The 26,570-nt window shown below is 42.4% G+C and overlaps 1 protein-coding gene across 2 annotated transcripts in view; it reads right to left on the bottom strand.

Moving 5' to 3' along the window:
- Window positions 1-1,843: 1,843 nt before the first annotated feature.
- The window catches only part of PPP6C (protein phosphatase 6 catalytic subunit), a 37,463-nt gene continuing 12,736 nt past the window's right edge, over window positions 1,844-26,570 (bottom strand). Inside the window, exons 2-8 of one of the 2 annotated variants that reach the window (XM_033960621.1) lie at window positions 22,844-23,003; window positions 22,536-22,631; window positions 21,636-21,701; window positions 20,588-20,729; window positions 8,980-9,059; window positions 8,001-8,210; window positions 1,844-2,975 (exon numbers count right to left, since the gene is read on the bottom strand). In XM_033960621.1, the coding sequence (XP_033816512.1) occupies window positions 2,727-2,975; window positions 8,001-8,210; window positions 8,980-9,059; window positions 20,588-20,729; window positions 21,636-21,638 (684 nt within the window). In that variant the 5' untranslated portion in view covers window positions 21,639-21,701; window positions 22,536-22,631; window positions 22,844-23,003 and the 3' untranslated portion in view covers window positions 1,844-2,726. The remainder of the gene's footprint in view (window positions 2,976-8,000; window positions 8,211-8,979; window positions 9,060-20,587; window positions 20,730-21,635; window positions 21,702-22,535; window positions 22,632-22,843; window positions 23,004-26,570) is intronic. The other variant, XM_033960619.1, reaches the window with a different exon arrangement.

Raw genomic sequence — 26,570 nt, 5'->3', positions numbered from 1 at the left:
ATCAGCCCGCAGCAGGTGTTCACAAAAGGCACGTACCACCGCTTTGCAATCCCGATAAGCCTCACTTTCAGGGATTCCCTTGAAACGCAGGTTATAGCGCCGAGAGCGATTCTCAAGGTCCTCAACCTGGTTCTGAAGATCATGGAGCTCAGTAGAAAGGCAGACCGTAGCATCAGTATTAGCAGACACAGCAGTAGAAAGCGTTGTCACATTATCTTCTGAGGCAGATACTCTGGCTCCCAACTCACTGACCTCCGATCTAAGCTCCGCAATCGCCGCTTTCACATCGCCCCGCACTCTGATGATCTCTGCCTTTAATTCCTGAAACCATTCCGTCATAGTTTTCTTAGGCGCGTCTCCATCCTCCCCCTGCTGATCCAGAATGCCCTCATCTTTGGATTCCGAATGAATCGCAGGGCCGGCTGCCATCTTTTCTTTCTCCCCCACACCTCCAGTGGCCTCCGAGCCCGATTTATCTGCTGGCTCGCCGAAAAATTTAAATTTATCAAGGCCTTTGCGAGTCGCCATGATAAGGGGAGCACAGCGATACCAAAAGAGTGGCAGAAAACTCACTTCGGAAGCTCAAATCTCAATTCTAGACAAAAGCCCCGACGGAGCTCCTGCTCTAAGCAGCTATTTAGCAAGATAACGTCACTTCCTCTAGATTTTAAGATTCTTAATGCTTACCTCTGCTTCCAGCTGACAAAAGGGCCAACTGTCCCTAACAATGTTCCCTTTAAGGTATAGCATGCACAACCACACACTGTTCTTAATGTGGCCATGCATCATTTCTGAATCTGCTACAGGAGAAATGTAGGAGTCAATGCCACTAGAAATACTGCTCAGTAAAATTAACTGAAGTCACAACCGCGTTGTTAAGTACGAGTTGCTCTTAAGTTAGGCGTCTGTAATTCGAGGACTGCCTCTATAGGGTAGTTTACCTATCTGTACTTTGATGGGTTGGAAAAGCAGACATCATAGCTATAACCTTGATATTGTTAATCCCTGGGATATAAAAGAACTCCCCCCCCCCAACATACACAATGGGTTGGCTTCTATAAATGGCACTCAAAAATGGAAAAAAATCAGCACTAAGTGCAATTTTATACCCTTTATAGAAATCATGCATAGCGCCAATTCCTGCACCCTAAGATTGTCTGTCTTTATTGATTAGAGCACAGACTGTATTCTTCATGATTTTGTACAACACTGCATACATTGGGTAACGCTCTAGAAATAATTAAAAGTAGTAGTAGTATTGGGCACCAGACTTGTGCCTGTTGAAACCTGGTTCCCAAATTAGGTGTGCTGACACCATTATTCAGTAACACGTGCACATTTTTTTGGAACACCCATGCACCTCCCATAGCTACATCTCCTTTTGAGGGAAAAGGGTGGAACCCAGAGCAGCTCACCACAAGCAAGCAGAAATTGTGTGAAGAGGTTGGAAACACAATGCGGGATTTAATAGAGAGACTTTTTTATTGGAACTGTGTGGATTTAAATGCCCTTGTAAAAAATACAAAAGTTTGAAACTGGAACTCAGATCTTCAAGTAAAGTTCGAAGTTATCGATTATTTTTATCAGTCTCCGCTTGATTCATTTTAAATTATGTAACAGACTGAGAAGTGTTCAAACTCAGGGAAAGAAATCCTCTGGCCTACCAGAGTAAGTCCAGCCCCTGCCTACACCCAGTTCAAACAAAAAACTTTCTTTTTGTATATCCTGGTCACAGGTACCTGACCCAAAGAGCTGGCTGGTGCCCAAAGACCAAGACCAGGGTTACATTAAAAAAAAAACAACAAAAAAAACTTAATTTTCAGAAAAATAAAATACATGTTCATAAATCTGACAATACATTTTTATTTTTAACATTTATACTACTATAGGTGGGATATCATTTAAGATATTATTTTATTAAAATACAAAGTTTGGGGAAAAAAGCGATCAGTACAATTATTTTAATATACAAGATCAATAGTTGTAGTTGTATTTTAAATTGATATTTAAAACAAATAAAAAAAGAGGGCAGTCCTTTGGGTCACAATATTTTATATATCCACTTAAAACAATATCCGAAACAGAAAAACAAAAAGTTTTACATCTCAGACATGTGTATGGAACACAATACTTTAATTGTCCGTCATGTGCACTAAAGTTTGCTGCTGAAAATTTAAAAGAAAACCCCCCAAAACAACCAAAAAGCCACTCATACAAACTTTAACTTAAAATAAAAATTCAATCTTGTTGCGTTTAGGAAGCAGGTGGGAGGTCTCAATGCTGAAATACAAATGGCATCCGAATACAAATGGTGATTTGAACATTGAACAATCCAATGAGAGGAGGCAAAATCAGCTGTATGTATCAAAATAAAAGAGCAGCAGAGAAAGAAAAAGTTGGCTAAACTTAAACCCCCTCCCCCCAAAACCCCCAACCCATTATATTTGTATAAGTCCACCAAATGTTTGTAATAAAAGGTTTAACTTCAGCCAGCTTTGTGGTTGTCTTCATTGCTCTTTTGCATCTCAAATGTAAACACTGAAGACAATTTGAATACCTAGCAATGTTGCTGAATGGAGGGAAATTGAACATGGTACAGATATATTACTATAGGCATCATACTGTACAATAAATTTAGATAAAAAAAAGGCAAGACAGCATTTCAGCAGCAAAGTGCTCAATAAAAAAAGAAAAATAAAGGAAGGGGGTGAGATAACAGGAAGGCCTCAGAGGAAATACGGTGTAGTCGTTCTAGGTGGAATTACACGTTCTGAATCTGGAACGGCTCGGAATAACTTTGGTTCTCTGGTATTTACATCTTTGAAGACCATGATTGATGCAATGTTCCCACAGCGGTAGCAATAGTTAGGAGCTGACCAAACTGTCACCAGCTTCTCATCAAACATAAATTTAAAGCCTTCGTGTACCAGCTGATGGGCACGACAGATAAGTTTCAAGTTGTTGATGTGAACAAACTGCAAAATTCGGAAAGAAAAAAGTAAAGTTAGTTCCCCAGGGAATAAATAGAATTAAATAAAGTAATGGGTTACAATAGTGAAACTTAAGCCACAAAAAATTTAGTTAATAAAATAGGCTTTAGAGGACAGCAGTACCTACTACTATCTATGGCACAACAAGATGTATCTAGGGCTGTACAAAGTATATATGGAAAACAGTCCCTGAGGTACTCAAAAACAAAACAAACAAACATGACAAGGTGACTCTAGAATCTTTCCACTAAGACTGAATCTAAAAAACAAAACAAAACTGTTTAAAGTCGCAAATTTACTAAATGAGGTTGAGTATTAAGGGGTGTAGTTTTGCCATGCAATAAGTCATTAAACAGCTAAAAACACAAGATTTTACTGGTAGAGAATACTTAAGATTTGCCTATGGTAAAGAAAAACAATTTGGGGGGATTCATAAGCAGAATTACAGTTTTAAGATGCATTATTTGGTCTTTAATGCAACTTAAACAGTCCTAATGCTGTTTTACTAAAAATACTATGGTGATAATTACACTACCATGGGTTACATTGTGGAAATTAGTGTTTTACATTTCATTGCTATGCAAAAACACTAACATAACTTGTGGTGCTACATTGCAAACTGCATTAGGGGTTATTTTACTGTGCAGGAACATTGGGCTTCAAAGCTACAACCTGATACTCCAGAACCTGCACATCTGGTTCTCCCCCTACCACTCACAAAGCCCACCCACCCAAAGCAATAGCTGCACCATTTGGAAGCTGGCAAAGCACAGGGCGGAGCAATTTCTTTATCACTACCCCAGAACCACCAATGAATTTTAAAAAGGTAGTGGGATGGGGTGGACAAGCTGTGTGTGAGTGGGAAGATGGCCTTGTCGGTGGGGAAAGGGGATACCAGGAATCTGGAGGTAACCAAGAGCATCCGCTTGCAGCTTTGTGGCTTAAAGCTCTCAGTCTGCAGAAATAATGTTGTTTGTGAGGCAGCACTGTTCTCCCCAGAAATTTTTTCCAGCCGGGTTTCACGAAAAAATAGCCGGATGGGGCGGGATGGAGAAATTTGGTGCTATGCAAAATACCCTGCCCTGCTTACGGTGAAGAAGTAGGAGCGGGAAAGAGGGTTGGCGGGTGTCAGGTCAAAAGCGCGCCGGGACAAAGGCGCACGCAGACAATTGAGCGCAGCGCGGAGGCGTGCGCCAAAGAAAATTACTGTTTTTAGGGGCTCTGACGGGGGGAACCCCCCCCACTTTACTTAATACAGATCACGCGGCGTTGTGGGGGGTTGTAACCCCCCACATTTTACTGAAAAACTTCACTTTTTCCCTGGTTTTAGGGAAAAAGTGAAGTTTCCAGTAAAATGTGGGGGGTTACAACCCCCCAAACCCCCCACAACGCCGCCGCGATCTGTATTAAGTAAAGTGGGGGGGCTCCCCAACAAAACCCCCCGTCGGAGCCCCTATAAACAGTAATTTTCTTTGGAGCGCGCCTTTGTCTTCCGCGATTATGTCTATGAACCGGGTTGGCGCACGGCCTGGAATGCTATGAAAATGACCCCTCCCTGCTCACGGTGAAGGAGTAGGACAGGGGTTGTCCAACCTTTTGGCTTCCCTGGGCCACATTGGATGAAAAAAATTATTCTGGGGCTGCACAAACACTAATACTAGCTGATGAGCAAAAAAAAAGGCTGCGCAGGTCCCAAATTTGCAATCACTAATATAGAAGATGTATGTATCTAATAATAAACCTTCATTAAAGGGACACTGTGGAGGGAACCCAAAAAAGCAGTAATGCTTACCCTGACTGAGTGATCCTCCACGTGTACTGCTGACATTGACCCTGAATTGATATATTTTATTCATGAGCTATTTTATTTTTTATGCAATTATTTTTAGTTCTCTACTTCAGAATGTGCAGTCTCTGCCATTAATTAATGCCGGTAGCTTTTTTGACCATTCAGAAGAGTCAAGAATGCTCACAAAGCGTGATTTAGTTCTTCTCTTGATTTTATTTCAGCCCTGTAACCTTCTATGAAGATTTACCAATTGTGATATTAAGCAGTGTGACAGAGGGCATGAAACCCTTCCACTTCCCCTACTTGGAGTGTGGTATTGTGGTTAGAGCTACAGCCTCAGCACCTTGAGGTTGTGGGTTCAAACCCGATGCTGCTTCTTGTGATCCTGGACAAGTCACTTAGGCCTCCTTTTATTAAACTGCACTAGCAGTTTTTAGCGCAGGGAGCTGCACTGAATGGCCCGCGCTGCTCCTAAGCTCACTGAGTTCCTATGAGCGTGGGTACATATGCACACGGAGGCTGCGCGAGGAATGTTTTTCACGCCTCAACTGCAACGTCAGGCCTGCGCACACATGGCCATTACATTTGTTGGTTCGGCGTCAGTGTCTTCAAGGTCACGGCCGTCCCCGGCACTGCAGGAGTGATCAGCTGATTCTGGGTTTGGGCATGTGCAGTGTAAGCATGGGGGGTGAGGTCAGTTGACGCAGCTTTACAGGGAAGAGACATTAGAGGCGGTGTGTGAGAGCCCAGGAATTCCAAGGAGCTCACCGGCTCCAGTGTATGTGTGGCTCGAGATAACGAGGACTGGGAGGAGATGGCAGTTCTTTGTCGGAAGCGGTTAGCTCCCCTGCCTATAGATCTGCAGATGCAAGATGACAGCCAGGCGCTCACATAAATTACGCTAGGGAGAACACTGGGCAGCATGCAAGCAACAGTTTTCCTCTAAAATGGGATTCAGCAATCTGCAGTACCAAGATCCTACTAGTTGCTAAATCCCATAGGTAAAGGGTAATGTTTACCACACCTTGATGAATCCCCCTCCCCTTTGTTATTTTGACCAGACAACTGAACAAGACTTTAAAATCCACAAACTTACTTTATCTCCCAAGACAAGTTTCCTATTCTGAAAGGCAGGACTACAAATCCCAACGTGCCTTTTTAAAGATCCATTTGGTGACATGAATAGCATGAACATATTTTTATGTATCAAACTGCATTTTGCGAATATCAAGAAGGTGGTCTTACTTTAAAAAGATGATTCAGAATAATGAAGGCACCAGTTTTCCAAAGGCACAAAATAAATTACCATATCACTGAACATTTGCATGGAAGCCTACCTTAAAAGACCAATTTTGTTACAACAATGCCCATGGAGTCTAAGCACACCATGGCAGTAGAGCAGAAATACAATTCTCCCTCCGTATTTGTGGTTTCAGCAATTGCGTTTTCGATTATGCACGTTTTCTAGATTGCTGGTTCCTCCCCCCAAATTACACCAGCTTGCATAGAGAAATCGCTGATTCAAAGTGATTACAGAGAAAATTGCTGATTCCCAGCACTTTCTTCACCATGTTTTGCCTCTCTTTCAGGAATAGGCCAGGTCTCCCACCATGTTATTTGCGGTTTCACCATATTCACGGTGGTTTTTAATAGAAAACAGGGAATAACATATGGAAAAGTTATTTGCGATTTTTCTGTATTTTTGGTTCTGTTAATCCTCTATCACAGCGAATACGGAGGGAGAAGTGTAGCTTTTCTTCCAGATAAAACATAGGTCTTTGACTTTCCTTTAGGCTTTCCTCAACACAGCTACAGACAAATTATTTTTGATCATTCACTATGCTTTACAGATGGATCCAAGTAACCTGCAATAAAGTAAAGTTTTCTTTGATTCTGGTGGAGTTTAAAGAAGGGAATTAATTCAACATTGGTCACTAAAATATACATGGTGTTTGAAAAAAAATAAAACAATACCCAGGACCCCTTTCATTAGTTTCAAAATACTTTGCAACTGTTTAAACATTTAACATGACCCTTGATGTTGTTTGCATCAATAAAAATTGTTTGAACTTAATATGACCCTTGAAAATACATTAGTATAATGTTTTATTTTCCATTCATTAATTCGTTAGTTCAGCCTTGACAAATTCACAGTCTTTAATGACAATGAACCCGAGGCCCAGAATCCATTAAGAGCTCAACTGTTTTGTGAGCTCGATGTGCTGGACTTCCATCCTATTAAAAAAAATAAAAGAAATATCTTGAATTTTCAGGCAGAAATTTCTGCTGCAATAAGTTTTCTGGGTTATTTGGAAAAATACCAGGATCCCTTTTTTTTTCTCCCAGATGTAATTTTTTTCAAAATCAAGTTGCACAAGATTTCCTTACTGGGTTTCTAGAAGACACCCAGGATTCGATTACTATGAGATCCACCCTTCTTCTCTCCTTTATGTCACAAGATAAACAGATATTGAAATCGATTTTAAAGAAGAAACTTTATTTTGTGGCCATGTTCAGCTTTTCCTGCATGTGGCTTGGGCTACACATTCTCAAAGGATACATAAGGACCCTCCTTATGTATCTTCTTTCCTTGCAAATGTCTTGCAACTTACTAGGGAATAACTACATTTTTTTGCAGACTAATCAAATGGAAAGATTCTTGCTTGAGCTTTTGTGCTATCGCTTTTGTTAAGATAGACTGCTATCTGAGGTGGTAGTGAGAATTTTTTGGGAGGGGAGGGAGTGTCAGTATTTGAGGCACCATATGTAGGATACTATGCCCTCAACTTTCTTCCTTTTAAATATTGTTGCTCCTTTACTGTGGGCTACAGCTTATTTAACTCATATATTTTTATTCCTTTACATTTATTCTATAAAGATATCTGGGAGCTTTATAGGCTTCTTTTTTCTTCTAATTAAGTGTTATTTCCAGCCAACAACAATAAAGGCACACACACAACTTTTAAACACATCACAAAATCCAATACAAGTGTGCTCAGGATAACTGGCATCCCCTATGCCCAGTGGCTATGAGCTACATAGCCTGAAGAACAGAAGTCTAGCTTGGGATTCAAGCTCAGCTTTCCTGCCCAATGATCTATTGTGTAGCTAGTTTACTTTTTATTTTATTTTCAATTCCCTGTACATGTAAACTGCCTCATTAAACCAACTGACTACACTAAGATTACTAGTACATAATGTTCAATTATTTTAAATTTTACCTCATTGGTAACTTTTGCTCCAAACAACCAGCCTGCTCCTCTTGGGCTGATTGCCCAGGTATCAACGTCCTCGGGATCAGACCAGACAAGGTCACAAAATGCTCCTTTGTGAGGAATTTCTTGATTACGCTCAATGGTTCGAATTTGATCCAGTGTCTTTATGTCTGGAGATAATCCTCCATGCACGCACAATATCTGCTCATCTATTAACTGATAGAGAACATCTCACAATTAAGAATCATCATCATTAGCAGTTGCTAAATAGCTTATCCGTCCAAAAACATCAGACAATCTAGGAAAATTAGAACATATTAGAAGATGGGCAGTAACATATTACTCCTCAGACTGTATAAAAATAGTTAACCCCGTTTCTGTGATTTCAGAAAACATGCTAATAGAGGATATGATGAGCAGAGATGCTCTCACAAATTTACACTTGCTCCGAGGCATTTTTCAACTACTGTGTTAGTTTAACTACTAGCATCTTAAAAAAAAATTGGAACCATTTATAGCTCGGAACTCTTTGGACTCCTTTGGTTAACCAAATGAAAATACACTACAATTACACCTTTTTAGAGTACTATGATTGTCTTCTTGGGGGAATTCTACACTAAAGATTAAAAATAATAATTCTACATCTTTCCGTATTTTCAAACCGTAGTTTAAAACTATCATTCAAAAGACCATGATTAAATTGTATTTTGACAAGTAGGCACCAATTTAATGATGTTATTAATACAGACTTCCCAAGAGTATCACTCAAACAAATCAACTCAAAATGTATGGAAAGAATGATTTACCAATAATTGAAAGGGTGTGAAAAAGCAGAAAAATGAGTGTGTATTCTCTTCTTCCCCAATGTGGAATCCTCTTACATAAGAGGGCTTTTAGAAAGGAGGTAAAGGCAATGGATCGACTGCTACCTTTTATCATTTAAACATTTTTTTAATATAGACATTGATTCCACAGTATAACTTACAGCTGCTACTGTGAGCATATCAAACACTTTGGTACAGTATCGCCAGGCATTTGCATTTCCATATTTAGTTTGGCATTCATCTGTTAAGGGGAAAAAAAATTCCTTAGATCCATTTTTAAAAGTCAATAACGACAGAAGGAGCTAATGAGAGCATTTCACACATGGAAAGAGAATGTGACAATCACTGCTCTTAAAAGTGATTATATATGTAAAACTGCTGAGAATTATTACCAATGTAGCTTTATGTCACTAGGTATAAAAGGCAACAGATTTTTAAAATTAACTAAGTATTACCAAATGCCGTACAATCTTCCCCATTAACTCTGAACAATTCATGCATTGTAAAGCAATACAGCAGACTGGATGAGATGTCTAGACTTTGCTTAAATGAAACATATCTGTCCTCAATAGAATATTTGTTATTTAAGGGAGGGGGGTAATGGAAGAATGAACAACTACTGTTGAGGAATAATCCCATGAGCTTCTAAAGCACTCCACTTATTAAGAACAGTGAACTTTTTTTTTTTCTTTTAATATTCTGCAACAGCAGTTACCCACAAAGGGGTCAATATTCATCTGAACTCTGTAACAGAAAGCATAGTTACTCATCTGCAGCAGATGTTATCCAAGGACAGCTTTAATAATAAATAGTAGTGAAAGTAGAAGATATTCTCACATGTAGGTGATGATATCCACAGAACCCATCACAGACAGTCAAAAAGTGTACTGTCACTTTAAAACATTAAGACTGCCTTTACCATGCACATGCTGGTGCCTTCCTGCCTGACGTCAGCTCATGGGACCATCAGTTCAGTAACAAAGCTAAAAAGTTAACTAGGGGAGGTGGGAAGTTGAGAATATCCGACTGCTGTCATCGGATAACCTGCTTCAGGTAACTATGCTTTATCCAAGGACAAGCAGGAATATATTCTCACATGTGAGACTCCCTAGTTGCCAGTATAATGCCTCTGAGAAGAAGGTTCAACAACAACTACCATGAGCCTAGCGAAATCAAGAAGGTTGGAAGAAGTTAACTTCTTAAGCAGAGAATAAATTTTGTATAACTGCTTGGCTGAACTGACTATCCCGTCTGGAATGATTCTCCAAACAATAGTGGGATATGAAGGTGTGGATAGAGGACCAGGTGGCTGCTTTACAGATGTCCTCTATGGGAGTGGACTGCAGAAGAACTACTGAAGTCCCCATTGCTCAAAATTTATGGGCAATGACACAGCCTTCAAGCATCAGTTCAGCCCAAGCAAAGCAAAAGGAGATACAGTCCGCCAGCCTTGGTGACAGGATTTCCTAATCTGTTAGGGTTGAATGACAGAAACAGTTGAGTGGAAATTTTGTGAGGTTTGATCTGATCCAAGTAATAAGCAAGAGCACATTTACAGTCCAAGGTATGGAGTGTTGCTTCGCCAGGGTGAGAATGTGGCCTTGGAAATAAAACAGGTTTGCAGTATGAATTGGTTTAGATGAAATTCCGAGATGACTTTGAGAGGAACTTTGGAAAAGTGCAAAGAACAACTCTATTATGGTAGAACGTTGTATAAGGTGAATCTGATACAAGTGCTTGAAGTTCACCGACCCAACGTGCAGACATAATAGCTACCAGTAAGATCACTTTCCAAGTGAAATGCTTGAGGTGATGAAGTGGAGACTGGAGAGCAGTTCACAGAGCAGAGTTCAGTTTGCCAGAGATGGAGAGGGCTGGATCTGAAAGAGTCAGTCAGGTGAGTGTAGTAGTCTTCTTTGGCAAGTAAAAGAGCAGACTAGAAGGATGTCAGGAGGAACCTGAAGTGAATTAAGTCAGAATGGGTGTGAGATTTGAGCCAGAGATGTTCAGAAGACCTGGCACAGGAGTGTAAGTAGCAGATTTTCAAGTTCAGCCAGGGTTGGGGTTTGGTGTGCCTTACAGAGTGTGAGGTGAGGGGAGTAAGGGTATCTAAAACAAAGGAGAGAGTAGTAGTATAGAAAGAGACAACTTTGTTTACAGACTGGTGTCATACCCTATGCTTCAAAAAGATTGCTTAGATCTAATACTCAGCATCTGTTGACTATTCCCTTTTTACACCATATTAATACAATACATTCTACAGTTTTTTCAGTGACTGCATCCTCACTATGGAACGCAATGCCGACCCATTTAAGGGAAGAAACAATAGTAAACTGCTTTAAATAAAATCTAAAATTATTTTTATTTAGAGACGCTTTTGATGTATAACCGTCCGATTTCAGAATGCTCAGTCCAAAATGTCCTTTACCTGAATCATTCCTACAGATGGGATTCATTATCCTTATGTGTTAACCATTACTGTTTACTATCCTATAATTTGATGTAGTTCTACCCCCCTCTCCCTCTTGTCTCAGTATATCTGTTAAGTTATACGCATTTTATGTAATCCCATTTTTAATATTGTCTCCACTTAGAAATTCAATAAGCGGATAAAGAAATTTTAAATAGAACTTGAAAACTTGGATAGTGGTGGAAGGGAGGGGTGAAACAGCAGTTGAGAAAATGCGGGGATCAATAGCCTGAAGATTCCTAAACATGTTGGTGAAGATTGGCTGAGTTTGGTGTGGGAGGTTGGTGGGTTGTGAAAGTTATTAGATAGTGGTCGGAGAGTGGAAAAACTGTGGTGCTGAAATTTGTGATAGAGCAGTTAAAGGAGAGGATAAGATCAAGGTAGTGGCCTTTATCCCAGGACAAGCAGGCAGCATATTCTTGACTGATGGGTGACGGCACCGACGGAGCCCCGGTACGGACAATTTTAGAGTGATTGCACTCTAAGAACTTTAGAAAGTTCTAGCTAGGCCGCACCGCACGTGCGCGAGTGCCTTCCCGCCCGACAGAGGTGCGCGGTCCCCAGTTTTCTTAATTCCGCGGAGCTAAGAAGACGCGTGTTTCCAACGGCTGTTGGAAGTTTTTTTCTATTTTTCACTTGCCTTCCCGCTCGCGCGTATTTTTCTCTTCATAATTTATTTATTTCTTTTTCATTTACCGTTTGTGTAAAAAAAAAAAAAAAAAAAAAAAAAAAAGTTTTATTTTTTATCGATCTGCCCCGGCGGGGCCTGTTGGCACCATCGAAGCCTCGGGCTTCGATTTTGCTACAGCAGTTTTTCCCTTCATGCCCCCGTCACTGGGTTTCAAAAAGTGTCAGCGGTGTGCACGCCCTATCTCCCTCTCCAACCCGCACAAGTGGTGCCTCCAGTGTCTGGGTCCGGACCATAGGGCTGAAACCTGCACCCACTGTAGTTCTTTACAAAAAAGAACTTTAAAAAATCGTCAAATTCAGCAGCGGATCCTTTTCGGTACCGCTATGGAAGTTGCATCGGTATCGACGTCGATGACTTCCTCCAAATCGACTCCGACTGCCTTGGCACCGCAAGATACATCGCCGATGTCGACTCCTATAGGTAAGCCGGCTAAGAAGCCTTCCCCTACTGTTCTAGGCCCGCCAGTCGAGCATGCAGTGAGCCAAGTCCTGCAGACTGAGCGCCGGCCCCGTAAGCGCTCCGCTCCCATTGAAGTCACTGCCTCGTCATCGGCATCGACTTCTCCCGAGCGTCGAGCGGCACCGAAGGTACCGAGCAAGAAAAAACCGGTACCGGTGCCATCGGGACCAACGTTGGATGAGCGCATTGCCTCTATCCTCCAGGTCCAGCTTAAGGAGCAACTCCAACACTTGCTCCCGGCTCTGTTGACTCCGAACCTTCCAGTATCGGTACCGACTGAGCCTTCGGTGCCATCTGTCGATCAGCCTCTTTTATTGACATCGACTGTTTCGGCACCGCACAAATCTTTATCCATGCCTGTTCTGTCAGCGGAACCGAAGCGGCGTACTACTCCTATGGTTTCTGACCCGGTACCGTTCTCTGAACCCCGTACCGTACTACATTCTCCAGGTACCGTTTCCACCCGTTCAGGTAAATCGGTACGCAAGACTAAGCATACTGAAACATCTACTCCACTGTCCCAGGGCCGTTTCCAATCGGTACGGGACCCTGACTTGTGGGACGACTCAGATGATCCCCTCGGTACCGAGGAAGATTACACATCTGATGAGGATGAACCATCGGTGCAGGATCCTGCTGCTAAGCCAGAGCACTCCTCCTTCACCAAATTTTTAAAGGAGATGTCAGACTCCCTTTCTATTCCATTGGAGTCTAACTCTAAAAAATCCAAGGCATTTCTGGATGCTTTGGATTTTGACCAACCTCCTAAAGAGTTTTTAAAGTTGCCCCTCCATGACATCTTGAGGGAAACTTTTTATAAGAATCTGGAAACTCCTTTGATGATTCCAGGAGCCCCAAGAAAACTGGAATCTCTGTATAAAGTGATTCCAATTCCAGGATTTGACAAGCACCAACTTCCCCATGAATCTCTGTTGGTAGAGTCAACCCTAAAAAAATCTGCAGGAGCCAGTGTATATGCCTCTGTCCCTCCTGGCAGAGAAGGAAAGGCCATGGATAAATTTGGGAAACGCCTTTACCAAAATGCGATGCTGGCCAACCGTTCAGGTAATTACGCATTCCACTTCTCTTTTTACCTGAAGCATCTCATTCAACAGGTGACCTCTTTTCAGAAGTATATCCCGGACCGTAAACTTCCTGCTTTTCAGCAATGTACCTCTAGTCTTTTGCAACTCAGGAAGTTTATGGTCCGTTCAATTTATGATACTTTTGAACTGACATCATGGGCTACTGCTATGTCTGTGGCAATGAGAAGGTTGGCATGGCTACGGGTCTCAGACCTGGATGTAAACCACCAGGACCGACTTGCCAATGCGCCTTGCCTAGGGGATGAGCTGTTTGGGGAGTCTATGGATACCACCACGCAAAAGCTCTCCGCCCATGAAACTAGGTGGGACACCTTGTTGAAAAACAAGAAGAAACCTCCTCCTCCTCGTCCATTCAGGCAACAATCTTCATACCAAAGGAGGTTTTCTGCTCGACCGGCCCAGCCTCATCCCCCTCAACCTCGCAGACAGCGTCAACAGCAGCAACAGGCCCGTCAGCAACAACAGCCTGCTGTAAAGCCTGCTCCTCAACCTAAACTGACACAGCCCTTTTGACTCTCTTCTCCAGGGCATTGCCAGTCTTCCTCCCTCATGTCCTCTTCCTCAACCCATAGGAGGTCGACTACAGGTTTTTCTTTCTCGCTGGGAAGCAATCACCTCCGACCAGTGGGTCCTTGCTATCATCGCCCACGGCTACTCCCTACACTTTCAGACTCCTCCCCCATTAAGTCTGCCAAAAGAGTCTGCTTCCAACAAGGCTCAGTCCCTTCTCCTCGCTCAGGAGGTTCAATCCCTCCTTCTTCTCAATGCCATCGAACCAGTTCCTCAAGACCAGCAAGGACTGGGATTTTATTCCCGGTACTTTCTCGTACCCAAAAAGACCGGAGATCTCAGACCAATATTAGATCTCAGAGATCTCAACAAATGTCTGGTCAAGGAGAAGTTCAAGATGTTATCTCTTGCCACCCTATACCCTCTTCTCTCTCAGGAAGACTGGCTATGTTCCCTCGATCTCAAGGAGGCGTATACTCACATTCCAATTCATCTGATGTCCAGACAATACCTTCGCTTCCTTGTCAACCAACATCATTACCAATACAAGGTGTTACCCTTCGGCCTAGCCTCCTCTCCCAGGGTATTCACCAAATGTCTGATTGTGGTCGCAGCTTATCTCCGCTCCCACAACTTTCAAGTCTTCCCTTATCTGGACGACTGGCTCATCAAGGCTCCTTCTCCTCAGGCCGTTCACATAGCCACCAATCAGACCATTCACTTCCTTCGACTGTTGGGGTTCGAAATCAATCTACCCAAGTCGCACCTCATTCCAACTCAGCGACTTCAATTCATTGGAGCCATTCTGGATACTATTCGGATGAGGGCGTTTCTTCCTCCAAACCGCCTTCACACCATCCTTCATCTCTGTCAGCAGGTGTTCCAGCAAACTTCCATCTCTGCAAATCACATGATGGTGCTCTTGGGACACATGGCCTCCACAGTACATGTCACACCCTTCGCACGTCTCCACCTGCGTACTCCTCAATGGACTTTAGCGACCCAGTGGTCCCAAGCGACGGATCCTGTTTCACAACTCATATCTGTGATCTCGTCTCTTCGACAGTCGTTTCTTTGGTGGTTGACATCCTCAAATCTATCCAGAGGTCTGCTGTTCCATCTACCTCCTCATCAACTGGTCATCACCACGGATTCCTCCCCCTATGCATGGGGAGCTCACTTGAACGAGTTCCAAACTCAGGGGTTTTGGTCCACTCAGGAAAAGAAACACCATTTCAACTTCCTGGAACTCAGAGCGATGTTTTACGCCCTCAAAGCTTTTCAACATCTTCTTTTTCCTCAGGTACTTCTCATTTGCACAGACAACCAAGTTGCAATGTACTACATCAACAAACAGGGAGGGACGGGATCCCGTCCCTTGTGTCAGGAAGCTCAAAGGATTTGGACCTGGGCGACTGCTCGTCACCTATTCCTGAAGGCAGTCTACATCCAAGGGGAACAGAATTGCCTAGCAGACAATCTCAGCAGAATTCTTCAACCTCACGAATGGACTCTCGACCCTTCGACTCTCCAGTCCATTTTCTCTCAATGGGGCACACCTCAAGTGGATCTTTTTGCAGCTCCCCACAACCATCAACTGCCCCTGTTTTGCTCCAGACTTTACTCCAGACTTTACTCTCCTCACTGTCTGGAACCCGATGCATTTCTCCTGGATTGGACCAATCTCTTCCTTTATGCATTCCCTCCTCTTCCGCTCATGCTGCGCACACTATTCAAGCTCAAGAGGGAACAAGCCACCATGATTCTCATCGCTCCACGGTGGCCAAGACAGCATTGGTTCCCCCTTCTGCTTCAACTCAGTTCCAGGGAACCCATACCTCTTCCACTGTTTCCTTCACTACTTACACAGCATCAGCAAACGCTACTTCATCCCAGCTTACAGTCTCTGCACCTGACAGCTTGGTATCTCTCGGGCTGACTTCGGCTCACGCTCTCCTTTCTCAGCCTGTCCGTTCCATTATTGATGCCTCCAGGAAACCGGCCACTCTTCAATGTTACCAACAAAAGTGGTCTCGGTTTTCTTCCTGGTGCCTGTTACATCACCATAATCCCATATCTACAGCAGTGGGACTGGTGTTGGACTACCTTTTGTCCTTATCTGACTCTGGTCTTAAATCCTCTTCGATAAGAGTTCACCTTAGTGCTATTGCAGCTTTTCATGAGCCGATTCATGGAAAACCCCTCTCAGCTCATCCCTTAGTTTCAAGGTTCATGAAGGGCCTTTTCAATGTGAAGCCACCTCTTAAGGCCCCTCCTGTTGTATGGGATCTTAATGTGGTTCTTTCTGCATTATTGAAGCCTCCTTTCGAGCCCTTGGCCACAACACATTTTAAATTTCTAACTTGGAAAGTGGTTTTTCTGAAAGCTCTCACTTCTGCCAGGAGGGTCAGTGAGCTCCATGCACTGGTGGCGGATCCACCTTTCACTGTTTTTCACCATGATAAGGTCGTCCTCCGTACACATCCAAAGTTCCTTCCTAAGGTTGTGTCTGATTTTCATCTTAACCAATCCATCGTTCTACCTGTTTTTTTCCCAAAGCCTCATTCTAACCCAGGTGAACAGGCTTTGCATACCTTGGATTGTAAACGTGCTCTGGCTTACTATCTTGATCGCACCAAACCTCACAGATCATCTCCTCAACTGTTTTTGTCCTTTGATCCTAACAAGTTGGGTCATCCTGTATCTAAACGCACTCTGTCCAATTGGCTTGCTGCTTGCGTTTCATTCTGTTATGCTCAGTCGGGCCTGACACTGGAAGGTTCTGTCACGGGCCACAAGATTAGAGCTATGGCAGCGTCTGTAGCTTTCCTCCGTTCCACTCCTATTGAGGAAATCTGCAGAGCTGCTACTTGGTCCTCAGTTCATACTTTTACATCTCATTATTGTCTGGATGCATTCTCCAGACGGGATGGACACTTCGGCCAATCTGTTTTACAAAATTTGTTTTCCTAATGGCCAACCTTCCCTCCATCCCTCTTTTTCTTAGCTTGGAGGTCACCCATCAGTCAAGAATATGCTGCCTGCTTGTCCTGGGATAAAGCACAGTTACTTACCGTAACAGGTGTTATCCAGGGACAGCAGGCAGATATTCTTGCGTCCCTCCCACCTCCCCGGGTTGGCTTCTTAGCTGGCTTATCCTAACTGGGGACCGCGCGCCTCTGTCGGGCGGGAAGGCACTCGCGCACGCGCGGTGCGGCCTAGCTAGAACTTTCTAAAGTTCTTAGAGTGCAATCACTCTAAAATTGTCCGTACCGGGGCTCCGTCAGTGCCGTCACCCATCAGTCAAGAATATCTGCCTGCTGTCCCTGGATAACACCTGAAAGGAATCGACAAAATAGAGCAGAGAAGATTATTTACATTGTACAATTTGACACGGACTAGAGGACATGTAATGAAGCTGAGGGGGGACAGGTTCAGGACTAATGTCAGGAAGTTCTGCTTTACTCAGAGAGTGGTTGACACCTGGAATGCTCTCCCAGAGGAGATTATGACAGAATCGACCATCCTAGGCTTCAAGAGCAAACTAGATGCATATCTCCTTAAGAGAGGCATATAAGGATTTGATGGACTATAAATTACGCCAGGTGTACACCTGGCAGGGCCTCCGCGTGTGCGGATCGCCGGACTTGATGGACCGAAGGTCTGATCCGGAGAAGGCAGTTCTTATGTTCTTATGTAACTGTGCTTTCTGGTTGGTAGGGATGGTAGAAGACTGAATGAGGATGTCAAGGCTAGAAGCCTAGCAGCACCGGAGTTGGAGTAACCTTGGAGGAAGATTCTCCCACCTACTGTCTAATCCACAGCATTCTGCGGGCAGAAATGGAATAAGTAGAGACCTTGCTCAGCACTCTGAAGAGATCATAAAGAGCATCCACCACATAATCCATTCCCGACATAAGGAACTGGTGATCCATATTGGCATCTACTCCTGAAGCATGGTGAATCTTTGCGTAGCAAGCACGTGTTACATACGAGGCTGACGCCGTCACCGCTGCTGTCTTCAACCCCAACATTATGGCTTCAAATTGCCTCTTAAGGACAAAATCAACTTGTGGTCCTGGGTATCTTTCAATACCCCCCCCCTTTGCTGGGGAGGTAACCTGCACCACTAGGCAGTCCACCCTCGGCAGCCTTAGTCATGGCCTTAGCTACACACAGAGGCCCCTCCGGGACCTCACAATGGTCAGTTAACATCTTAGTAATGTCTGGATGGGAAGGAAAGCATGTGGTATGAGCTTTAGTGCTGCTCATAAGCAAGCACTGCGCAGTAGAGGTCTAAGGAATCTCTATCTTTAATTCATGAAGAGACACCATAATTTAATAGCCTGCACACAGTCAGGTCCTCTCTGAGATCCAGGATTACCCCCTGATCGGGATCTGTGCTTTCCAGGTGAGAAGCAGAATCCCCGACTACCAAGGACCCAGACTGGGGTAGTAAAGCCATAGATACAGAATCCATTTCATCCCAGTCCTCCTCTTGTGAATGTTTCCTCCCCCCAAGGGTGGGGAATACCTGGAGCAACCAGCACCACAACTCCCGAGAAGTCATTGTGGTAGCTGTAATTCAAGTATGCTTCATACACACCAATAAATTCTGAGCTATACCCTGTCCAGGCCACCCATAGGACACTTGTGGTCTTCTGAGGTTTGCTGGCAGATGCATGGCTGCGCTTCACTGGGGACACATTTTTTCCATTTCCCCACTCCAGCTGGGATTTCAGACTTGGCCCTCCAGCCATCTGCAATCCCATACTCCCAGAGGGACTAGGGGAGTCTAAGTCGGTGGCTCATGCCTCCCCCCTTGCATTCTGTGTGGCACTTGGGACACAGTCAGTTCTTGGGTAGCCAACCAGCACAAATCTGGCATGAATCCAAGGTGTCTGAGCCAGAGGGGGGTCCAACCAGCATAATTTTGTATCAATCTGGGTTGATCTGAGGCAGATAAAGGCTTTTATTTAAAAATCAGGAAATCTAAGATAGCCACTGCGCCAGCAATTTTGGTGCTAGAAATGGCCAGTGGGAGCTAAATAGGGACCCTAAAAATTCAGAAATTAGAATTTTACGGGTAGAGGACCCTGTCCCTACCCACAGAAACCACTAAAAATATCTTTAAGGTATGATCTCCTGAGGTATCATATCACATATTAGGAAGAGGCACCTGAATGGAAGCTACTGTAGCTCAATGAGTAAAAGACCTGTTCTCATTTTCCAAAGGGCATGGGTTCGAATCCCAACCAGCTCCCCCAGCACATATTCCTATATTATTAGTGGCATTCTACCTTCCAGGTGCACCTTGATGATCTCACAATGAGATCACCATTGTGCAACTGAAGATGTCCATTTGCTCTGAACTAGAAACCATGGTGAGTCTGTATCTTTTTTCTGTTCTTAACCTTTTGGAAATTAAGTTATCTATGCAATATATATTTTTTTTCATGAGCCTTGCTTGCTTAATGCAGCTCTTTCAAGACTTTGCACATTGCAGCACTCTTTACTCAGAAAAAGAGAAGTTTTTTAAGTAAGCAATATAAAGATATCTTTGTCATGAGCTGTGCTTGTTAATGGATCTTTTCCTATAATTAGCAAATACCATTGCTCTTTGCCCACAAAAATAGAAGATTTTGCATGCAATATATCTATAGTCATGTGCCCTGTTTACGTGGTGCATTATTAAATGTATTTTGAGCTTAATAAAACAAAAATAAAAGCCCTATAAACCTATTTAGCAGAACTCATTGGTGACGTCCAAAGCCTGCCTAAGTCCTGCCACCTTACTCATGCCTATCGATCGCCCAAACCACGCTCAAAAGTAGACCTGATTTACAATGCCTATAAGACATAGTTTTACAATTGCAATGCAGTTCACTAGATCACTCTGTAGCACACTGGTTACCCCTACAGCCTTCCACCCTAACGCTGCAGGTTTGAATCCCACTCACTCCCTATGACAGAAGAGAAATTAAAAAAAATTAAAAGATTTTTAAAAATCTGATTTTAAAAAATAAACTATAGTGGTGCCAGAATGTCATTGCTTATAATCTTATTGAAAAACAGCATAAAATCGTCATTCTAATATCATAATAAGAAAACATTATAATGTTAAGGACATTGGATGGAAGTCTAATTTCTGCCTAAAAAGCAATTCTCTAAAGGACGTCTAACTTTTGTAGAATCGCGTTTAGCTGGAGGTCTAAATGATACCTAACTTTAGGCACGCTTTACAGAATCTACCCCTTAGAGTCTGCATCCTGAAACCGGGAGCTTCTACAGCACTAAAAAGCCCTGCAATCAGATAATAAAAAACAAAATTAAAGATAAACATGAGCAGAATAGTCTGACTCCTACCATTTCATGTGTAGAGAGAAAAACTGGGGACTTGCCCAGAGTGAAGATAGGCAGAGTAGAAAAACGTAAATGAGGCTCTCTACACAGGATCTTGTGACCAGGGATTGACTATCCAAGTGTTCAAGAAGGATGTGCCTATTGCACTAGAATACCAAATAAATACCTACCATAAAATCCATACACCTGCGTTATCTGTCTGCTCTCATGATTTCCTCTTAAAAGAGTTATGCGATCAGGCCATTTAGCTTTCAGTGCAAGAAGATAGGTGAATGTTTCAAGGCTGTAATAACCTCTGTCTACAAAATCACCCTGCAAAAAACATGAAGTTAAAACACAGTTAGAGGATAGAGTCATAATCTACATTTATAGAAGTGGTGTAGCCACTTGGGGGGGGGGGGGGGGCTCCCTCACCTTTGGCTTGGACCTCCTATGTTTTCATGGCTGACAGGGATGCCAAGCCCCATCAGCTGATGATAGCTCCTGCAGAAGCCCTGCCTGTGCTGAACAATAACACTTAATTTAACAGGTGCACTTTGGCCACTAATTCTAGCTTTCCCTATCAACAAAGATAATATTTTATTGTAGTCGTGGTGGGGGCAGGGGGGAGAGAATACTGGGCTCCCTTATCCCACCTTTGAGAAACTGCTTAAAAATGGGCTTCTGGCTATGCCCCTGATTTATAGGAATATCTATAGTGGCAAGGGAGCTTCACAGCAAAGCACAGACACTATAAATATTGTGTACAGTGTAATCAAAGGATCTAAAAGTTATAACTAAGAATCCAATATAGAATCTACAGGCCAGTGGAGCTAAAAGTAGTTTTTTGGTTTCTATTTTTTTTTAATCAGCTCCTAGTGGGTATTTTTTGTTTGCATTAAATTTTATTGGATTTTTCATTCTAAATTTCTAAATGCAAAACTTCATTTTAAAATTTGCAACAAGACACCTTGCAAAGAATTACAAAGTGAAAATAATTAAGGCAAAACATAAATTTCAAAAGCACACATCGAGAGAATTGTATGGAAATTTGTAATATTAGATGATCATTTTTAAAATTTGCAATATTAGAATATCAGGACGCAGACTCCAAAACATTATAACATCAAGAGTATTTTTTTTAAATTGGGGGGCAGTTTTTAAAAAAACTTCAAAACCAGATTACCAAGGGAGAGCACCTTTATATCATTACTATATCCAAACATTTATTTTACATACCATAAATATGTAATTTGTGTCAGGAACTGGACCCCCAGTTCGGAACAGCTCACACAAGTCATAAAACTGCAAACACAAAACACTAGAAGTTGTGAATATCACAAGTCAAGAGGTTAAACTGAAAATGCTAAAGCATAATTATCCACCAATACAAATGTAAATTAAGAACTACATTTAACTCCTCACTTAATTGGGAAGATCAGTAAAGAATCTAATATTCCAAGCTATATTTATACTAGCATTCAATTAAGGCATAGCACCCCTGCTCACGGTACTAAGCCAGCACATATTCAGTGCATCCACCCACAAATGCACCACTGCCTAAATTGCAAGCTCTCCTTATACCTCATATGCACCCAACTCAGCAGTCTTTTAGCTTTCATATACCACTTTCTGTAAATAGGTTAGGTTTCAAAGTGACTCAGCAGAGCAACATGGCCAAGACTCACTTTGCTTCCAGACATATGATTTAGATTAATGCCTAAATAAATCTCATATCAAACCAGATACATATTGAGACAGGGTGTACTGAGAAAAGAAAAAATGCACTACAATATAGTGCTGCACTTTATCTCCCAGACCCATGAAGTCTAAAAGTTTACAATATTACTTTACAGCAGCAAAACAATGCAGTAGACTGAACGACACATACCACATATTCAACCACTCATTCATCTGAGATACATAGCAGAACTCAGGCCCAAGTGAATAAAAGTTGGTTTCTTATTTCTCTTTGAAATAAATAAAAAGATAATAAGATACCACCTTTATTGGACAAATACATTTTTTTATTAGCTTTTTAAGTCAATACCTTACTTCTCTTTAGATTCAGTAACTCATGCTATTTTATTCAACAATCCATTACCATGCATTTATCAGAATTCAATGTACTAACATCACCTGCCCATGTATGTCTCCACACACAGTGACTGGTGTAGATACTGGCTGAACATTAGACTCCTCCAACAACAGGTCACACACGTAGTCACATAACCTCTAAAAAGGAGAACAGAAAGAAATACAAATTTGTTAACAAAATTTTGCTGGACAGAAAGGAACAAGCAAAACCAGAGCAAGAAAAGAGATTTTTACACACACACACTTTAAACTGAAACCACAAAGTGAAATATAGAAACTACTCATACATAATTCTATCATGTAGCAAGCTTATATTACTGAGATATATGGAAAAGACAATAATATCTTACATTTGGGTCTGTATAGAGGAACCAAGCCTCCTGAGCCAAATTCACATGGACTTGGTGTGCCCACAAATACAACCACACCTAGCAATCCAAAAAGCTATTTAGCAGATCTGCAGGAGGAAGGTATTCTGATGATCACACTGTCTCCAATCTGTGTTAATCCCTTAAAAATCAAGTTTATGAATTTAGGTCAATTTCTATTTTTGTTTTCTTTTCCATAAAATAGTATGGTAGCCTATTGATACTTCAATGAATGGAAACAAAATCTCATACAGTTACTGCCAAATTGATTTAAAAAAATTAAAAAAGATGCGAGATTTTAATTGCATCCAAACAGGTGTATGAAATACATGGGTTAATATCTAAATCCAACAAATCAGTTTTTCTTTTTAAGTGCCAGCTATGGCATTTGAACACTTTAGATATATTTGATGTGTCTACCCATAAATGCAACAGAACTGAATACACAGACACCCAACTATTCAGCCACTATCTGAGCTCTGTATAGCTGGGTAGAAAGCCCAAGCTCTACTTTGGCAATATTTTTATAGGGCTAGGGCAATCTAAGACTTTTTAATGGCACTATTCAGTTAGTGCCACTGAAGATTTGTGGATAGGGAGTTGAATGTTTGGTGGCAGCCACTTAGGCCCGGATTCTATAAACTGTGTTCCGCTTGTAGGCAGCTGTAGGGGTCCTACAGCTGTCTAATCAACCAATTGGGATGCACATTTAAAAAAAAAAAAAAAAAAAAAAAAAAGCTCCCTAGGCAGGCAGCCTATATTGAAAGTGCCTCCGGGAGCCAAGGAAGGTCCCAAAGCCTGCGCCGGCTGATGGGAAGACCAGTCCGTCTGTCCAACTTTTTAAAGTTAGATGGGGAAGGAGGGTCCGGAGGGGGGGTGTTAGCCGGGGAGGGGGGCCGGAGGGGGGTCGTCTTCCGGCAGAAGGGGTTGGGCACCCTCCTGCCGGCAATCGTCGAGGGGGAGGGGGGTTGTCTTCCGGCAGGAGGGGTTGAGCATCTTCCTGCCAGCGATCGTGGGGGGCCTACTGGCAAAGGGGTTGGGCACCCTCCTGCCATGATCGTTCGGGGAGGACTGGTGGCCACTATACTTATCGCGGCAGGGAGATCTCTTGTCACGATAAGTGTAGCGGCTGCATCTACAGTAACCCGGTTCTGTAACTGGCGTCTAACATGGACATCAGTTACAGAATCAGGTTTATTTTGAGAGGGTGTAGGCCCGATTCTGTATCCGGGCCTAAATGTATAAACCCAACCAAGCAACCACTTCCACCTTAATTTAAAAAAAAGCATCCCTTTTTTTTTTTTTTTAAATTTATCATTTTATATATAGATACATATACATTACTTGTATAAGAAAATAAAGAGAGAACTTCCACAAGTTTTAAAGGAAAAAATATATCTGGATAATGTCCATTTTCATAATTGAGCCAAAAATTCACTCTTAATTAGTCCACATTCTGGAGGAGAAACAATTCACATTTGTGAGAGATATTTATAATAAGATAGTATCAGTAAACCATATTTGTAGAGTACATCTTCCTCTTACTTTATTTTGGGAGTTATCCTACATTCCCTTCAGAGATATTTGAAGTTGTTATTCCCTTTCCTTCGAGAAAAAATTGTAATTGTGAGGGCTCAAAAAATATATATGAATGTTGATCCAAAAGGATCTTACATTTACAAGGATATCTCAATTGGTATTTGGCCCCCAATTGTATTACAAACTGTTTCAGTTCAAGAACCTCTTCCGTCTGGTCTGAGTTGCTTTTGAGAAGCAGGTGGTTTTGCCGATATACTGGATAGCATCAGATAAAATATCCTTACTATCCGATCGGATGTCAGACAGGCTGTGATGGATATAAAGCAGGAGCTACAGGAGGTAACATGGCATCAAGAGGAATTGGAAACCAGAGTGGAAGCAATGGCAGAGGAATTAATAGATGCTTAGGCCAAGGTGGAAGCCCTTTGGCAGGATGATGAGGATATTTAAAAAAATCACACCCGTCGCTGTAATTTGCGAGGAGTTCTAGAGGAGGACTTATATAAGGATGTGCAACAAGTAGCAACAGATACTTGCGACTGCCTCATGGGGAAGCACATGGCAGCCCTGTAGTGAGTATTGAATGGGCCCGTAGAGTATTGGGCCAGCGCAGTGGAACATAGTTATTTGCTTAATGTCCTTTGGAGTGAAAGAAACTATATTGAAAACAGCCAGGCGTCGTAGTGACTATGTGTGGAATGGGCTGCCTGTTGCAGTTTACGAGGACCTTGCGGTGGCCACGTTGAAGAAGAGTAGAGTCAGTGTTCTCCCCAGAAATTTTTTCCAGCCGAGTGGCATGAAAAAGTAGCCTGGTGGGGTGGGATGGGGAAAATTAACCCCCTCTTTTACTAAGGTGCGCTAGCATTTTTAGCGCACGCAAACCCCTGCGCTAAGCGGGAAAACTAAAGCCAGCTCAATGCTGGCGTTAGCATCTAGCACTAAGCGCACGCTAAAACCACTATCGCAACTTAGTAAAAGGAGCCCTAAATGTGTACTATTTTTTATTAGTTTATTATTATTTTCCAATGCTCAATATGATTTCCTTTTTTAAGGTTTGACACTTGTACCAGAATATTTTTACTAAATTTAAGAAGTATCCAATTCTAGAAGGGAATAATTAGATATTTGCCCTCTTTCAAATGGTATAGAGGTTTAAAAAAGGGAAAGATGTTAATGAAGTCATTAGGTTCAATCTAGCCATTTATTTCTGCATGAATTTAAACAACTAACAAAAAAAGATAAATATAGTTCATCCAGTCATATAAGAAATGGCTCCACAGCAGGGGTGCCCACACTTTTTTGGCTTGCGAGCTACTTTTAAAATGACCAAGTCAAAATAATCTACCAACAATAAAATTTTAAAAAATACAAAGCACACTGTACGCAGAGAAAATGTCAGCAAGGAAGGAGGGAGGAGGCACAAACTTGGGATACAGAAGGAAGGGAGGGAAGGGGCATGAACTTGCGACACAGCATGGAAGGATAGAAGGAAAGAGATGCTGAGGTGGAGGAGGGAATAGAAAGGGAAAATTGTTGAGCATGGGTGTGAGGGAAAGAAATGGTGCACATGGGGAAAGGAAAAAAGAGGAGAATGTTGGGCATAGGAAGAGAATTGTTGAACATGTTTGTGGGAGAAGAGTAAGGTAGAGAAAGATGAGAGGGAGAAATGTTGGATGTGGTGTTGGAGAGGGAACAGTGGGAAGAATGTTGGAGCTGGTGGTGGAGGGAATGGAGGAAGAGATGTCACATGGTTCTGGAGAGGGGTAACAGAAGAAGAAATGTTCGGCATGGGGCTGGTGGACTGGGGTAAAAGATGCTGCACACAGTCCGGGGGGGATGAGAGAGGGAGAAATGTTGGATGTGGCAGTAGAAGGAGTTGGAGCGATATATCCTGGATCCCTCTATCTTTCTTTCCTCACTTCCTTTACAGCAAGGGAAGGAATGAGAGAGAGATGGTGGACATAGCACATGGGGGTGGAGGAGAAAGGAAGAAATGCTGTGCAAGGTGGGGAGGGGTAAAAAGCACAGTTACTTACCGTAACAGGTGTTATCCAGGGACAGCAGGCAGATATTCTTGACTGATGGGTGACGGCACCGACGGAGCCCCGGTACGGACAATTTTAGAGTGATTGCACTCTAAGAACTTTAGAAAGTTCTAGCTCGGCCGCAC

The sequence above is a fragment of the Geotrypetes seraphini genome, chromosome 10 (assembly GCF_902459505.1).
Source record: "Geotrypetes seraphini chromosome 10, aGeoSer1.1, whole genome shotgun sequence".
NCBI lineage: Eukaryota > Metazoa > Chordata > Amphibia > Gymnophiona > Dermophiidae > Geotrypetes > Geotrypetes seraphini.
This window is presented reverse-complemented; position numbering and strand designations above follow the sequence as displayed.